The sequence below is a fragment of the Lolium perenne genome, chromosome 7, assembly GCF_019359855.2.
Source record: "Lolium perenne isolate Kyuss_39 chromosome 7, Kyuss_2.0, whole genome shotgun sequence".
NCBI classification, from domain to species: Eukaryota; Viridiplantae; Streptophyta; class Magnoliopsida; order Poales; family Poaceae; genus Lolium; species Lolium perenne.
Genome location: NC_067250.2, coordinates 26,230,271 through 26,248,193, shown reverse-complemented (window position 1 = coordinate 26,248,193; position 17,923 = coordinate 26,230,271). Strand labels below are relative to the sequence as shown.

Genomic DNA, 17,923 nt, shown 5'->3' with positions numbered 1-17,923 from the left:
TCTCAATGAATCAAATTTATGCACATATTCGAGCGAGAAGGTATATGCCATCTCTCTACTTTTTCTAAGCCAGAACAAATTCAATACTCAGAAGACAACTTTACGTGGCAAGACAGAGATCCGGCCCGACACGCCTCACCGTCGTAAAAGAATTCCGTTTGCAACTAGTAGTAGTAGCTTGTGCAACTAGTCAATCGCAATCGGGAACTGGATCCGATTAGCACAAGTGACAAGGCTGCATGCCCACCAATCCCCATCGCGCAAACCTACGAAGCGCACAGTCAGCACACAATCACATAATACGGGATACCCATCCCCACCGCCACCAGAACGCAACAGATTTGCCAGACAGCCGCCAAGCGCCAATCTATGCCCGCCCGCCCGTGATGGCGGCGCTCACCCCCAGCTGCAGCAGCCCGGCCGCCGCATCTCCGCCCCTCCTCGCGCGTATATATACCCGCGCTTCTCCTTCCTCTTCCCGCTCATCGCTCCTCGCGTCACCCTCGCGCCCGTCGCCTCTCTGCCTCAAATCCAATCTCATTCCTCGGTATGTCCACCGATCCACCCCCTCTCTTGTTCTTGTTCTTGTTCTCACCGTCGTCGAGGTTCCTCCAGCCGTGCTGATTTTCTTGTTCCGTGTGTAGTAGGCATTCGTTTAGGACTCTTGCGGCCGTCAACGGTTCGTCGTCGTCGTCCGGCAGGCGGAGCGCCACAGAGGGAGAGATGACGATCGAGTCGTCCGTCAACCTCGCCGACGGGGAGCTGTCCGTGCGCGGGCGCGCGGTGCTGTCCGGCGTGCCGGACACGGTGTCCGCGACTTCCGCGGCGGCGAGAGGCCCCGTCGACGGCGTCTTCCTCGGCGCCGACTTCGCCGCACCGGCATCCCGCCACGTCGTCTCCCTCGGCGCCATGAGGTACGTTCACCCGCCTGATTCCTGATTCGATCTCCGACGCGCCAGCCATTGGTTCGTCTCGATCGACCGGCATTCAATTGATTTTGTTTGCGGGTTTTTCGGGGTGGTGCGCTGACTCAAATATTCTTCTTTGATTGGGCGCGGATACAGGGGCGTGCGGTTCATGGCGTGCTTCCGCTTCAAGATGTGGTGGATGGCGCAGAGGATGGGGGTAAAGGGCGGCGACGTGCCGCACGAGACGCAGTTCCTGCTTGTCGAGTCCAAGGCCTCCGCCGGTGACAGCGAGGAGGAGACGTCCTACGTCGTGTTCCTCCCGCTCGTGGAGGGCGCGTTCCGGGCCAGCCTCCAGGGCGGCGGCGCGGGCGGCGACGAGCTCCAGCTCTGCGTCGAGAGCGGCGACGCCGACACGCTGGCGAGTTCCTTCGACCGCGCGCTCTTCGTGGGAGCCGCGGAGTCCGACCCGTTCGCGGCCATCGCCGGCGCCGTCGCGGCGGTCCGGTCGTCCCTCGGGACATTCCGCCCCCGCGCCGAGAAGAAGCTCCCTGGCATCGTTGACTACTTCGGGTGGTGCACCTGGGACGCATTCTACCAGGACGTCACACAGGAGGGCGTCGAGGCCGGGCTACAGAGCCTCGTGGCCGGCGGCGCGCCGCCCAAGTTCGTCATCATCGACGACGGCTGGCAGTCGGTCGGAACGGACAAACCTATCACCAACGAAAATCCCGCCGGTGAGGCCGACAAGCCGCAAGGCCTGCCCCGGCTCACCGGCATCAAGGAGAACAGCAAGTTCCAGAGCGGCGAGGACCCAGCCACGGTCACCGGCATCGAGACGCTGGTGCGCGCGGCCAAGGAGAAGTACGGCCTCAAGTACGTGTACGTCTGGCACGCCATCACCGGCTACTGGGGCGGCGTCCGGCCGGGCGTCGCCGGGATGGAGGCCTACCGCTCCGCCATGCAGTTCCCCAAGATCTCGCCGGGCGTGGCGGAGAACGAGCCCAACATGAAGACCGACGTGCTCACGCTGCAGGGTCTCGGCCTCGTGCACCCGCAGGCCGTGCACCGCTTCTACGACGAGCTCCACGCGTACCTCGCCGCCGCTGGCGTCGACGGCGTCAAGGTGGACGTGCAGTGCGTCCTCGAGACGCTCGGCGCCGGCCACGGTGGCCGCGTGCAGCTCGCCAGGGAGTACCACCGCGCGCTCGACGCTTCCGTCGCCAAGAACTTCAAGGACAACGGCATCATCGCCTGCATGAGCCACAACACCGACTCCCTCTACTGGTACAGTGCATAACTCGATTCCGTAATTACAAACATCGATCCAGATGTTCATTCTCAGAGGAATTGGATCGTGATCTCTGCCAACCTGCATGTGCAGCTCGAAGCAGACGGCGGTGGTGAGAGCGTCGGACGATTTCTTCCCGAGGGAGGCGGTGTCGCACACGATCCACATCGCGGCGGTGGCGTACAACAGCGTGTTCCTCGGCGAGTTCATGCTCCCGGACTGGGACATGTTCCACTCGCTCCACCCCGCCGGCGACTACCACGGCTCGGCGCGAGCCATCAGCGGCGGGCCCGTCTACGTCAGCGACGCACCGGGGAAGCACGACTTTGAACTTCTGAGGAAAATGGTGCTGCCGGACGGCACCGTGCTTCGTGCGCGGCTGCCGGGACGGCCGACCAAGGACTGCCTGTTCGCCGACCCGGCGCGCGACGGCGTGACTCTGCTCAAGATCTGGAACATGAACAGGTTCACCGGCGTGCTCGGCGTGTACAACTGCCAGGGCGCGGCGTGGAGCTCCGCTGAGAAGACGAACGTGTTCCACGACGCAGGCGGCGCCGGGGCCCTGACCTGCGGCGTTAAAGGCCGCGACGTCCACCTCATCGCCGAGGCGGCGACGGAAGGCGCCGGGTGGAGCGGCGACTGCGCCGTGTACCGCCATGCTGCCGGCGACCTCGTGGTCCTCCCCGACGGCGCGGCATTGCCCGTCTCCCTCAAGGTCCTGGAGCACGATGTCCTCACCGTGTCGCCTATCAAGGTCAGCATTCTGCAATGTCCAATCTGATCAATTGGCACTACAGTACAATTGTAATCTATATGGGGACTGATCAAATGATCTTGGGCGACTGCAGGACTTGGCGGCCGGGTGCAGGTTCGCGCCCATTGGGCTCATCGACATGTTCAATGGCGGAGCGGCGGTGGAAGGGCTGGCCTACAGCGTCCTCGTCGACGGCGACGGCATGACGACAGAGGCAGTCGGGCAGGTGTGCATGGAAGTGCGAGGACGCGGGAGGTTCGGGTCCTACTCGTCGGCCCGGCCGAGAAAATGCACGCTGGGCTCAGCTCCGGTGGAGTTCTCGTACGACGCCTCCTCCGGCATGGTGATCCTCGAGCTGGAGTCCATGCCCAAGGAGAGAGTTCACAAGATTGTTGTTGAGCTTTAGGATAGTAGCAGAAATACATCACATAATCACATACACCAATATTTTTCTTCTTCTACAAAATGGTCTATTGATGCACACACATCAGAAATCAGAACCTATGTTTTATAATGGTGTCCACTTTGATCAGGCTTGTACCATGATGGTGGACGTTGTAGCGATTGGAGATGAGTAGGATTTGGTGTCATCTGATTCATGATTCAGTTGAAGGAACCAAGGACATAGTAGTACTATAAACAAAGCCAATTTGATTCTCAAAAAAACAAAGACAATTTGAGTTAGTAATGGCTAATCAACTGACCTGGAGCTTCCATTTTTCTTTTTTGCGGGTGCTGCTAGTTGTCTGAACAAGTGTCGTTCAGTGTTATGGTAGCTGAGTCTTGCGTGCCTACCTGATTCGATGAAGTGGCGCTGAGTGTGGTGTTAGTTCTTTATCACCGAACCTTTCAACATTGGGCATACGGTGGAGCATATTCCACATGCTAGCAGGTAAGTAGGGAGTAGTAGCAATTGCCATGGCTCTGCCGTGTAAGAGCAACGCAAAGCGGAGAAGGTCAACGAGACCTTCTTTAGGGAGTCGGTCGGCGCAGAGCGGCGGGACATCGCCGAGCGCGAGCGGCAACAGTGCAAGAAGGAGAAGTTGCTGAACTTTGCGGAACTCGCATCCGGCGAGGAGTGCGCCGGCCGCGTCGCCACCACGCCCATAGGCTCCGGTGAGTATCTCGGAGCTGCATTTGGTAAAATTAGGATTCCGCGGGGGCGAATTCCGTAGAATTAGGGCTTATTTTGCTCAATGTTGCAATGTTTCTAAATCTGTACGAACTGAATATGTATGCTTGGACGACACGGCTATTTCACATAACACGTCTCCATACATTTTTCAATGGAGAATGTATGCTTGACCCGGGAGTTTTTCTTCAGTAAACCACGAGTTCGACGCTCAACACATAGAAACGTTAGATACCTCTCCTTCAGTTCAGTACAGACTACAGACATCTACTGACATGGTTTAGCTGCTTTGGAAGGGAGGGAGAATGCAGCCATCTGGTCCAGATCTGGAGCATGTTACTGCTAAACTGCAAAGTGGTTTGCTATTGCTGTCAGTTTGGTCCATCTTATGATCATCTGTACCTTATTTATCCGATGGGGCCAGTCGTAAAACTCAGAGATGGCTGGCAGTGGCGGTACTGAGACCTCTCTAGGAATTGGGCGTTGCAGAAAGTTTCAGCTAGATTGCTGTAGTGCAGAATTCCGTGCATTGATTTCTGCAGAGGGAGACGTACACAGCATCAATAGTTAGATCATTTCGTTTTCTTAAACGTGCTATACACAACATCATTGGGCTAGTTGACCTGCATCTGGGCCAAATCCTGCCTGGGCTAGCTAGATCAAACTTCTCCCGTGTGGATCGCAGAGAGCTAACCTGTTCCTCTTCAAACAATCATCGCACCTCTACACAGAAGCCCATCGGATGGTTTGACGGTGTCAGGGCCAGGATGTCGCAGAGGCCAGCGACGGGCCGAATAATACTGATCCCTGCAATAGGCCTGCCGTCCATGATAAACAAGACCAAAATTATACTAACGCCTGATTCCACATTGGGCCTACTATTTCACATTTATCTATATTCTTTCACATTAATATACAAATCACTTTGATGGAAATATCTATGAAAAGTATGTACCCCTTTTTTCTAGTAGATTAATACAAAAGTCATATAGTAGCATTTTTGTAGTTTGTGCAAAGTAGTCATATGGACCGCGAGAATATTTTGTACATAAACTTTTTGAAAGTAACAGATTGTAATTACTCTAGCAAATTTAAATGTAATTTAAAGTGAACATGTGTTTTGTAAAAATATTCTGGTAGCGAGACAAATATGGTGAATTTACGTGTCCAAATCTTCGTCAATTTGTGATGAGACAATAGAAATACAATATTAGAGGAAAAAAGTGTAAATACATGTGAAAATAAGTTGCAAAGTTCTCGATAGGGCGAGGTATGGCGCCCAACCTATGTGCAAGAGGTACAACAATCCATCCAACGTAGACATGGACAAACCTGCTGGAGTAGTAATCATCAAGCAACACATTGATGATGAACACGCGTCATGTTAATTTTTGATAACAAAGAACCTAGAAACAATATGTAAAAAAGATAACTCAAGGATGGAAACTTTCTCTGTATTAATAGATGAAGTAATGCTGAATGATTCATTCTGTCACCACACGTATCTAATTCAAAAATATAATAAAAATACAATTTAAATTTTGTCACCCACACCTTGTTTCTTCGTCAGCTTTAATGGAGTTTGACTTGAGCACATAAAACACTAAGGCCACCTTAGACTCATCATTGCTTCTTGCGGAATGTTCGGACATGGGCTAGAGATGCCCTCATCACTCTCAAAATTGTGATGCAACAACTTTTTGTATAGATCTGCATCATCATACAACTTAGTCGAGAAAATGTATGGATATAATTAATACATGGTGTTTTCCTCAAAATTATGTTATACTTATGTGGCAAAGGATCATGTTGCAAATGCTAGCCAGGACCGGTTCAAAGAGACAAATAAAACTAAATAAATTTATACTAAAGTTTATAGTTTTTATACCTAATTATTTTAGCATTTTGCAGTATTACTAAATATGATTTTTTATTTGTCTCAGTTAATCGCATGTCTAGCAAGGTTTTAAAATATTGTTGTTATGCTCTTTGTAGTAAATATCAATGAAAATACAATATTGTTATGGTAATTTAGTATTTATTTGTAAGAAAAATCTCTTCTTGAACTTCTTCTGTAATTTTTTTGATCTACATAATGTAGACTTATGGATGGTAAAGATCTTTGAAGCATATATCTCAGTAGCAGTTTCTGGTGTATAATTAGGTAAGTTTTTTTTTTCTAAATGGGAGCAGAGATCCAACCTCTGCATCAAAGCGATGCATGTCGTCAGGACGTATGCCCTAAAACTAAAAACAAATGCCCCATTAGCTAAAAATCATTGGGGCATCATTTGAGTGATCCTATGACGAAACAGGAGCACATAACTGGTGTAGTAGACTCTCTGAGAGCGCTCTCAATTCAGAAGTCGTCACCTCAATCAATCACTGGTTCATCTTCAAGGTAGCCCCTGGCAGACCTCGTAGCACCACCGTCTAGCAGATGCTCCAAAAAAAAAATCCCTCATGAGGTAGTGTGACGCCAGCTGCAACACCATTGTCTGATACCCGTATAAAACTTTTGGAGTATAACCAATGCCATCACTCTTTCGTGGTGAAAGATGTGTGACATGTCACAATTTAACAATATATGTGCATTCTTTGTGCTTGATATTTAAACATCATTGCTTACACTAATCACCCATTAACAAAGTTTTTTAAGCAATTATATATTGCAGATCAGAAGGTTCATCCACATATTATTACAGATAATGTAAAAACCCAAATATCCCAAGAAATGAATGAAAGGTTGTGTAAGGATTACTCAGATGATGAAATAGGAAATGCTCTTTTTCAAATAGGACCCTTGAAGGCACCGGGCAAGGATGGTTTTCCAGCAAGATTCTTCCAACGACATTGGGGTGTCTTCAAGAATGATATTGTTGCTGCAGTTAAAGATTTCTTTAGGCCCGGGGTGATGCCTGCATGAATAAATGATACAGTAATAGTTCTTATACCAAAAAATAAAAACCTGGTGTGTGTAAAGGATTTCAGACCCATAGGCCTCTGTAATGTTATTTACAAAAATGTGTCGAAGTGCATGGTAAATAGGCTTCGACCGCCGCTCCAAGAAATCATTACCCCGAGTTAGAGTGCCTTCATTCCGCGTAGACTAATTACAGATAATGCTCTTATGGCTTTTGAATGCATTCATGCTTTACAGAACAACAGTGATAGGAAAGGTAAGTTTTGTGGTTACAAATTGGATCTGGCCAAGGCGTATGGTAGAGTGGATTGGAAATATCTGGAAGAAATTTTAAAGAAGTTAGGTTTTGGAGAGCAGTGGATTATATGGGTAATGACATGTGTTAGAACGGTAACATATTCGGTCCGGTTCAATGGAGAGATTTTGGAGAATTTCAAACCAACTAGAGGACTTCGATAGGGGGACTGTTGTGGGTATATTTCATGGGTGTACCATCGACAGTGCCTAGATCCGGCAAGCCCGGGTGGCCCATAGATGGTGACGTGGCATATGGCCCGTCAGGCGGCCCAGTTGCTGTTGATCCTAAAGGATGAAGTCCAGCCCAGGATAGGGAAGCCGGATCCCAACCGACCATCGGAGGAAGTCGGATCCGTGAAGGCCCATGTGCAACTCGGATCCATGGAGGCCCATATGGAACCCGGATCCAGTATGACGTAGGGAGGAAGGCGGATCCTTGACGTGCACGGCAAGACATTGTCCGTAGTTAGGCAACCTGTATCCGGCTAGGACTCTCCGTGTAAACCCTAGATCCGTGCGCCTTTATAAGCCGGATCCTGGGAGCCCTAGAGGCAGAACAACAACTCATTGTATCATCGCGAAAGCGCCCAGATAATTCCAGACAAGCAGCAGTAGGCCCTGTCATCGTGCAGGTGTTCCGAAGCTGGGTAAATCGCGTACCACCGTCCCGAGTGCTCTCCGCCCTATGGACCCTACTTCTTCTCCCCCTCGTGAGGATCCCTCCTCCGAGGTACCATCGAATAGGCAACGACAGTTGGCGCCCACCGTGGGGCCTGCGGCGTCTGGAGGCCGGAACCGGGAGGGTTCCGCCATGGGAAGCTACGACGACACCATCGCTGTGGGGCGCGTCCTTTACGCCGGAAACCTTCCGATCGTCCCTCCGGACGAGTGCTGGATTCCGGTCAAGACAAACCCCGTCAAGCTCTCCATCGTCCCAGTCGGCGGCATACACATCTTCATCGGCGAAACCGTCGATTCCGACGGAAACGCCCTGGTAAGTAACGCTGACGCGACCGCCGCTGAGCAGAACGCAGTCGCGAAGATCCAATCTGAGACGCAGGAACTTCCCAAGGAAGATTCCGCCTTAGATCTGGAAAAATCACAGCATAATCACAGATAATGGCACTAAAATTCGTCTGCAGCCTCGTGATGAGATTCGGCATCCCGCACAGCATAATCACAGATAATGGCACTAACTTCGCACAGGGAGAATTAAGGGATTATTGTGACACTGTAGGGATACGGTTGGACATCGCCTCTGTGGCTCATCCACAGTCCAATGGACAGGTCGAAAGGGCCAATGGTCTCATATTATCAGGAATTAAACCACGCCTTGAAGAACCACTGCGCCGCGCAGCTGGAGCTTGGGCTGATGAGTTAGATTCTGTCCTGTGGAGTTTACGAACTACCCCTAACAGGTCAACTGGATTTACACCTTTCTTCCTGGTATACGGATCCGAGGCTGTACTTCCCTCCGATATCATCCACGATTCACCGCGAGTTTCCGCCTATGATGAAGAAACTGCTGACGAGGCCAGACAACTATCTGTGGACCTGATCGAAGAAGCTCGGAATTTGGCTGACCAAGGTTCCACCATATACCAGCAGAAGCTCCGACGTTACCATAGCCGTCGAGTCCGGAATCGCTCGTTTATGGCCGGAGACCTGGTCCTCCGCCTTCGACAGGTGAAAGACCATAAGCTACAGTCTCCATGGGAAGGACCTTTTGTCGTTAGCAAAGTGCTCCACAATGGATCGTACTACCTCGTCGATTTCCGGGAGTTAAAAGACAGACCTGCAAACTGGCACCGGAAACGCAAACGAGAAGATCCGGGTGACATATACGACGAAACAGATCGACCCTGGAATATTTCACAGCTACGTCCTTTCCACACCTAGCATACTTTTCCGAGTAATATACTCTGTAATAGTTATACATGATCAAATGAAATAAAGCTTATGGTTCACTCTTTGAGTCTTTTACCTCCTTTACTTATTCATTTTTAGATCGTGTATGTTTTCCGACTAAAACCGCAGAGCTGGACATTTCCGCCTAGGCGTGTATGAAAGTTGTGATTTTCAAAAATCGTCCTTTAGGACGTAAGCTTAAGTTTTCGGACGGAAAATGTTCTCTGTTGCGAGCTCATGGATTCCTGGTAGCGACTTCCGGCACCTAAGCTGGGGGCTTGTTTCTGCGGTTATTGACGGACTGCCATTGGGCTTCGTCGCCGCTGGCGAGCGTTTCCGGCTAAAGGTCTTCCGGCTCGTGGAAGGTCAAGTGAGCAAGCCGGAAAACAACAAAGTCCGCACTTGCTTTACAACAAACGAAACATGCAAAATAATATTAAAGGATAGCAGGATAAGTTGTTTCCGCCCATGCATCATTGTTTCGTCCCTAGCTACTTAAGAATTTAAGTCATCTTACAAACCCACTCCGGGGCCAAAATGATACATCATTGTTTAATGTTTCACAGGTTTCCTACTCGGAGGAATGTTCTTCCTCTGATGCCACGTAGGCGGAGCCATCACCAGCATCATCTTCGGAACCAGGGTTGGAACCTTCTTCGGAAAGCTCACCGCTCAATTCGGGGGCTACCTCATAGTACTCTTCCTCCTCAATTTCCGCGTCAGAGAAACCCTCGGGAAGATCGGATTTCTGGTACCAGAACGAGTGGTTTACTCGCCCGACAAAGAGCCGATCAAATCCTTGGGTCTCCGCCAGCAGGGACCGCATGTTGGTACCCTTAGGGGTGTCGTGTGCAATTTCCGTGAAGTTCATGGAGGGGAAGTGCGCTTTGCAGGTGGCAAGGTTGGAAAAAGCGCTAGGCGTAAGCGAGGCGGTTGGCATTCGCCTAGTGCCTAGGCGATGCTTAAGCGGCCTAGGCGCAGCCTAGGCGGGCATAGTTTATATCATAAAGTGTTTATATGGATTATTATATGTGAATAAATATTAATTTAGAGCATGTAAATGTGTAAATTTCTGATAACTACCTTTAGAAAAATTCCCATCTAGCTCAATCGTGAAGTATGGCATGATTTCTTATTGTGGAAGACAATTTCTTGGTTACACTGCCTAGACTTCCGCTTATGCCCTAGGCGAGGCGGTTGTCCATCGCCTAGTGCCTAAGCGTGCTTAAGCGGTGCCTAGGCGTCGCCTTGTCCAACAGAGGCAGGTGGCGAGGACGAGGGAAGCGACTCCGCGAGCGGAAGACTCTTGCCAGTCTTTAATGAGCTCCGGCACCCGCTTCATTAGCTTCGTCATAGTGTCAACCACTGTAGTCTTGGCCCTTTTCAGGGATAAGGACTTGGAAATTCCGTGACATGCTGCAAGTAGCTCGTCAATGGAGCTCCGCGCTTCATCGTATGCCTCCGCCCTCGTAAGAGATGACTCCTTGGTCCACTCGAAGCCGAGGCTCGCTGTGGAATTGATGGTCAGATTTTCCGCGGGCACAACAATATACGAAGAAGTCGGAATTACAACATGAAAAACGCTTACGGAAGATCAGTTTGTCAATAGCTTCTGCCTCCGCCTCCTGAGCTTTATTTTTGGCCACCAAGGATGTTACCCTGTGCTGGCTCTTCTTAAGTTTTTCAGTGAGTTCCGCCAGGTCACGGGCGTGCTTTTCAGAGAGTTCCTTCCTCGCCTGATTTTCCTTCTCGGAGGATTCACTCATAAAAGCCTTGAGGGATTCGTTCTCCGCCTCAAGTACTTGAACTTTAGCGGACAGCTCGTCGAAGGAGGAGTGCTTGGCAGTTTCTTCTGAAGGCAGAAAGACACACATGTTATGCAAAGTGAAAGATTGTGACAAAGTACACATATGCAACTTGGGGTCCTAACCGTTGAGGAGGGTCTCCAAGTGCTTTATAGCCTTATGGCTATTCTCAGCATTCTGGCGCAGCCCCTCTATCTCCGTCATCTGCTCCAGCACATGGACGCGCAGATCTTCGTGCAGCTTCCATGTAGACTGAGAAACGGAAAGGAGTTAGACGGAAATTCAAATTTCTGGGGGCTGGCTAGGAATTCAAAGTTTTGGGTCGGGAGAATTTTAAATTTCCGCCTAAGGTACATATAACAGAAAGAAGAAGCATCGGCTAACACATGTTACACGGAAAGATGTCTAAACCAATGCTTGGGGGCTAGTGTTACCTGGCGAATTTCCTTATGCTTGGCAAAAAAGATCTTGAGGTCACTCTCAAGGTCGGAAAGCTCCTTCAACTCCGTGTTCACAGGCCCCCATACCTTCTCCATCATGGCGGAAATTTCCGCGTGGCGTTGAGAGAGGGGGAGCTTTGGCAGAGACGGAGAAGGAGGAGGGTGCGCTTGGAGCATGCCGGAGGCGTGAATAAGCTGCGCTTTTTGCTCCTGTTGCTCAGCGGTAGGTTCGGCTGAGGTGGCGGTTGGTTGCTCAGGCACAGGTGCGGACGAGGAGGTGCCCTTCTCGGAATCGCCTTGAGCAGTTGGATATTCAGGAAGGTCATTGATACGTCTCCGACGTATCGATAATTTCTTATGTTCCATGCCACATTATTGATGTTATCTACATGTTTTATGCACACTTTATGTCATATTCGTGCATTTTCTGGAACTAACCTATTAACAAGATGCCGAAGTGCCGATTCTTTGTTTTGTGCTGTTTTTGGTTTCAGAATTCCTTGTATGTAAATATTCTCGTAATTGTACTAAATCAACGCCCTGGGGCATATTTTCTCAGGAAGCTTCCGTAAGTCCGAAGACGAAACGAAGAGGGGCCACGAGGCAGTGAGCATAGGGCGGCGCGGCCCCTGCCCTGGCCGCGCGGCCCTATGGTCTGGGCCCCTCGCGCCGCCTCTTGACCTACCCTTCCGCCTACTTAAAGCCTCCGTGATGAAACCCCCAGTACCGAGAGCCATGATACGGAAAACCTTACTGAGACGCCGCCGCCGCCGATCCCATCTCGGGGGATCCAGGAGATCGCCTCCGGCACCCTGCCGGAGAGGGGATTCATCTCCCGGAGGACTCTACGCCGCCATGGTCGCCTCCGGTGTGATGTGTGAGTAGTCTACCCCTGGACTATGGGTCCATAGCAGTAGCTAGATGGTTGTCTTCTCCCCATTGTGCTATCATTGTCGGATCTTGTGAGCTGCCTAACATGATCAAGATCATCTATCTGTAATTCTATATGTTGCGTTTGTTGGGATCTGATGAATAGAGAATACTTGTTATGTTGATTATCAAAGTTATATCTATGTGTTGTTTATGATCTTGCATGCTCTCCGTTACTAGTAGATGCTCTGGCCAAGTAGATGCTTGTAACTCCAAGAGGGAGTATTTATGCTCGATAGTGGGTTCATGCCTGCATTGACACCGGGACAAAGGATGAGAAAGTTCTAAGGTTGTGTTGTGCTGTTGCCACTAGGGATAAAACATTGATGCTATGTCTAAGGATGCAGTTGTTGATTACATTACGCACCATACTTACTGCAATTGTCTGTTGCTTTGCAACTGAATACTGGAAGGTGTTCGGATGATAACCTGACGGTGGACTTTTTAGGCATAGATGCAGTTGGATGGCGGTCTATGTACTTTGTCGTAATGCCCAATTAAATCTCACTATACTCATCATGATATGTATGTGCATGGTCATGCTCTCTTTATTTGTCAATTGCCCAACTGTAATTTGTTCACCCAACATGCTGTTTGTCTTATGGGAGAGACACCTCTAGTGAACTGTGGACCCCGGTCCAATTCTCTTTCTTGAAATACAATCTGCATACATCGTTTTCTTGTTTTCGCAAACAATCATCTTCCACACAATACGGTTAATCCTTTGTTACAGCAAGCCGGTGAGATTGACAACCTCACTGTTTCGTTGGGGCAAAGTACTTTGGTTGTGTTGTGCAGGTTCCACGTTGGCGTCGGAATCCCTGGTGTTGCGCCGCACTACATCCCGCCGCCATCAACCTTCAACGTGCTTCTTGGCTCCTCCTGGTTCGATAAACCTTGGTTTCTTTCTGAGGGAAAACTTGCTGCTGTGCGCATCATACCTTCCTCTTGGGGTTCCCAACGAACGTGTGAGTTACACGCCATCAAGCTAGATTTCTGGCGCCGTTGCCGGGGAGATCAAGACACGCTGCAAGGGGAGTCTCCACTTCTCAATATCTTTACTTTGTTTTTGTCTTGCTTAGTTTTATTTACTACTTTGTTTGCTGCACTAAATCAAAATACAAAAAAATTAGTTGCTAGTTTTACTTTATTTGCTATCTTGTTTGCTATATCGAAAACACACAAAAAAAATTAGTTACTTGCATTTACTTTATCTAGTTTGCTTTATTTACTGTCTTGCACTCTATATTAAAAATACAAAAAAAATAAAAAAAATTTAGTTACTTTTGTTGCCATGTCTAGCTCTGAACCTGTTACTTCTTCGCCTGAAGAATTAGTCTTCACTTTTAAACAAGGGGATGAGGAGAGTTTTAAGGATGCTTGGTCTAGAATTTTTACTTCTTATCGTAAAACCGAACCTCAAATGACTCTAAGTTTGCTCCTTAGTAATTTTTATTTTGGTCTTATGGTTCGCTATAGATATGCTTTGGATACTTTAGTGGGAGGAGATTTCCTTCATTGCAATGGGGATCAAGCTTTTAATGCCATAAAGAAGTTGGTTGCATCACATGATTCAGCTAATAATTCAGCCCTCACTAGCATATATAGTAGATTAAACAATCTCGAGATAAGTACATCTCGCTTGGATGATAACTATTGCCACGTTCGTAATCGTCTTGAACAAGTTTTAGTGAACTCTAAACTTTCATTGTGGGATCCTACTGTTAAAATTGTTATCGGTGATCGAACTCTTCATGCCTACTGTGATATTATGTATGAATATTGCCTTATGCCTGAAAGCATTTATAAATCTTTGAAACTTTGGGGAGTCGATGAAGGAGGAGAAGAAATAACTCTCATTGATAACTCTACTATAATTCCTAAAGGAATAGCCGCAGGTGTGCATACAACCATTCTTGGAAGAACAATATCCATTGATTATCTTGTTGTTGAAACAGGAAAACTCATACTCGGAAGATCCCTGCTGAAACTATTGGGAGCAGTCATTGATGTTGGAGAAGGCACTCTGAAATTCACCTCTATACCAGGGGGAAATCATATATTTCCTAAACCAAAGGGAAATAAAAACAATAAGAAAGGTAAGGGTAAAGCCCAAGGTAAGGTTGACACTTCATCTCTCGATAATACTTGATACACACTTTCTGCGCCTAGCTGAAAGGCGTTAAAGAAAAGCGCTTATGGGAGACAACCCATGTTTTTACCTACAGTACTTTGTTTTTATTTTGTGTCTTGGAAGTTGTTTACTACTGTAGCAACCTCTCCTTATCTTAGTTTAGTGTTTTATTGTGCCAAGTTAAGCCGTTGATAGAAAAGTAAGTACTAGATTTGGATTACTGCGCAGTTCCAGATTTCTTTGCTGTCACGAATCTGGGTCTACCTCCCTGTAGGTAGCTCAGAAAATTAAGCCAATTTACGTGCATGATCCTCAGATATGTACGCAACTTTCATTAAATTTGAGCATTTTCATTTGAGCAAGTCTGGTGCCATTTTAAAATTCGTCAATACGAACTGTTCTGTTTTGACAGATTCTGCCTTTTATTTCGCATTGCCTCTTTTGCTATGTTGGATGAATTTCTTTGATCCACTAATGTCCAGTAGCATTATGCAATGTCCAGAAGTGTTAAGAATGATTGTGTCACCTCTGAATATGTTAATTTTTATTGTGCACTAACCCTCTAATAAGTTGTTTCGAGTTTGGTGTGGAGGAAGTTTTCAAGGATCAAGAGAGGAGTATGATGCAACATGATCAAGGAGAGTGAAAGCTCTAAGCTTGGGGATGCCCCGGTGGTTCACCCCTGCATATATCAAGAAGACTCAAGCGTCTAAGCTTGGGGATGCCCAAGGCATCCCCTTCTTCATCGACAACATTATCAGGTTCCTCCCCTGAAACTATATTTTTATTCCATCACATCTTATGTGCTTTGCTTGGAGCGTCGGTTTGTTTTTGTTTTTTGTTTTGTTTGAATAAAATGGATCCTAGCATTCACTTTATGGGAGAGAGACATGCTCTGCTGTAGCATATGGACAAGTATGTCCTTAGGCTCTACTCATAGTATTCATGGCGAAGTTTCTCCTTCGTTAAATTGTTATATGGTTGGAATTGGAAAATGATACATGTAGTAATTGCTATAAATGTCTTGGGTAATGTGATACTTGGCAATTGTTGTGCTCATGATTAAGCTCTTGCATCATATGCTTTGCACCCATTAATGAAGAAATACATAGAGCATGCTTAAATTTGGTTTGCATATTTGGTTTCTCTAAGGTCTAGATAATTTCTAGTATTGAGTTTGAACAACAAGGAAGACGGTGTAGAGTCTTATAATGTTTTCAATATGTCTTTTATGTGAGTTTTGCTGCACCGGTTCATCCTTGTGTTTGTTTCAAATAAGCCTTGCTAGCCTAAACCTTGTATCGAGAGGGAATACTTCTCATGCATCCAAAATACTTGAGCCAACCACTATGCCATTTGTGTCCACCATACCTACCTACTACATGGTATTTTCCGCCATTCCAAAGTAAATTGCTTGAGTGCTACCTTTAAAATTCCATCATTCACCTTTGCAATATATAGCTCATGGGACAAATAGCTTAAAAACTATTGTGGTATTGAATATGTAATTATGCACTTTATCTCTTATTAAGTTGCTTGTTGTGCGATAACCATGTTCACTGGGGACGCCATCAACTACTCTTTGTTGAATTTCATGTGAGTTACTATGCATGTCCGTCTTGTCTGAAGTAAGAGAGATCTACCACCTTATGGTTAAGCATGCATATTGTTAGAGAAGAACATTGGGCCGCTAACTAAAGCCATGATCCATGGTGGAAGTTTCAGTTTTGGACAAATATCCTCAATCTCAAATGAGAAAATTATTAATTGTTGTTACATGCTTATGCATAAAAGAGGAGTCCATTATCTGTTGTCTATGTTGTCCCGGTATGGATGTCTAAGTTGAAGAATAATCAATAGCGAGAAATCCAATGCGAGCTTTCTCCTTAGACCTTTGTACAGGCGGCATAGAGGTACCCCTTTGTGACACTTGGTCGAAACATGTGCATTGTGATGATCCGGTAGTCCAAGCTAATTAGGACAAGGTGCGGGCACTATTAGTACACTATGCATGAGGCTTGCAACTTGTAAGATATAATTTACATGATACATATGCTTTATTACTACCGTTGACAAAATTGTTTCATGTTTTCAAAATCAAAGCTCTAGCACAAATATAGCAATCGATGCTTTTCCTCTATGGAGGACCATTCTTTTACTTTCAATGTTGAGTCAGTTCACCTATTTCTCTCCACCTCAAGAAGCAAACACTTGTGTGAACTGTGCATTGATTCCTACATACTTGCTTATTGCACTTATTATATTACTCTATGTTGACAATATCCATGAGATATACATGTTACAAGTTGAAAGCAACCGCTGAAACTTAATCTTCTTTTGTGTTGCTTCAATGCTTTTACTATGAATTATTGCTTTATGAGTTAACTCTTATGCAAGACTTATTGATGCTTTTCTTGAAGTGCTATTCATGAAAAGTCTTTGCTATATGATTCACTTGTTTACTCATGTCATATACATTGTTTTGATCGCTGCATTCACTACATATGCTTTGCAAATAGTATGATCAAGATTATGATGGCATGTCACTCCGTAAATTATACGTGTTATCGTTTTACCCGCCGGACGAGCGTAACTAAGCTTGGGGATGCTGATACGTCTCCGACGTATCGATAATTTCTTATGTTCCATGCCACATTATTGATGTTATCTACATGTTTTATGCACACTTTATGTCACATTCGTGCATTTTCTCGGAACTAACCTATTAACAAGATGCCGAAGTGCCGATTGCTTTGTTTTCTGCTGTTTTTGGTTTCAGAAATCCTAGTAAGGAAATATTCTCGAATTGGACGAAATCAACGCCTGGGGGCCTATTTTTCCACGAAGCTTCCAGAAGTCCGAAGACGAAACGAAGAGGGGCCACGAGGCAGCCAGAGCATAGGGCGGCGCGGCCCCTGCCCTGGCCGCGCGGCCCTATGGTCTGGGCCCCTCGCGCCGCCTCTTGACCTACCCTTCCGCCTACTTAAAGCCTCCGTGACGAAACCCCCAGTACCGAGAGACACGATACGGAAAACCTTACTGAGATGCCGCCGCCGCCGATCCCATCTCGGGGGATCCAGGAGATCGCCTCCGGCACCCTGCCGGAGAGGGGATTCATCTCCCGGAGGACTCTACGCCGCCATGGTCGCCTCCGGTGTGATGTGTGAGTAGTCTACCCCTGGACTATGGGTCCATAGCAGTAGCTAGATGGTTGTCTTCTCCCCATTGTGCTATCATTGTCGGATCTTGTGAGCTGCCTAACATGATCAAGATCATCTATCTGTAATTCTATATGTTGCGTTTGTTGGGATCCGATGAATAGAGAATACTTGTTATGTTGATTATCAAAGTTATATCTATGTGTTGTTTATGATCTTGCATGCTCTCCGTTACTAGTAGATGCT

At 47.3% G+C, this 17,923-nt stretch overlaps 1 protein-coding gene across 2 annotated transcripts; it reads left to right on the top strand.

Moving 5' to 3' along the window:
- The first annotated feature begins 304 nt into the window (after nucleotides 1–304).
- LOC127318034 (probable galactinol--sucrose galactosyltransferase 6) lies at nucleotides 305–3,549 on the top strand. 2 transcript variants are annotated; one of them, XM_051348647.2, is made up of 5 exons: nucleotides 305–547; nucleotides 648–914; nucleotides 1,065–2,192; nucleotides 2,290–2,950; nucleotides 3,045–3,549. In XM_051348647.2, exons 1-5 carry the CDS (start codon nucleotides 387–389, stop codon nucleotides 3,354–3,356), a joined length of 2,529 nt encoding a protein of 842 aa, XP_051204607.1. In that variant the 5' UTR covers nucleotides 305–386; the 3' UTR covers nucleotides 3,357–3,549. The 2 variants fall into 2 exon arrangements, with proteins under 2 accessions (XP_051204607.1, XP_051204606.1); XM_051348646.2 differs by having other exon boundaries at nucleotides 645–914.
- Nucleotides 3,550–17,923: the final 14,374 nt, after the last annotated feature.

Coding starts and splice junctions, on each gene's coding strand:
- LOC127318034 (XM_051348646.2), top strand. CDS start 387: ATGGCGGCGCTCACCCCCAGCTGCAGCAGCCCGGCCGCCGCATCTCCG. Junction 548..644: donor AAATCCAATCTCATTCCTCG/GTATGTCCACCG, acceptor TTCCGTGTGTAG/TAGGCATTCGTTTAGGACTC. Junction 915..1,064: donor GTCTCCCTCGGCGCCATGAG/GTACGTTCACCC, acceptor GCGCGGATACAG/GGGCGTGCGGTTCATGGCGT.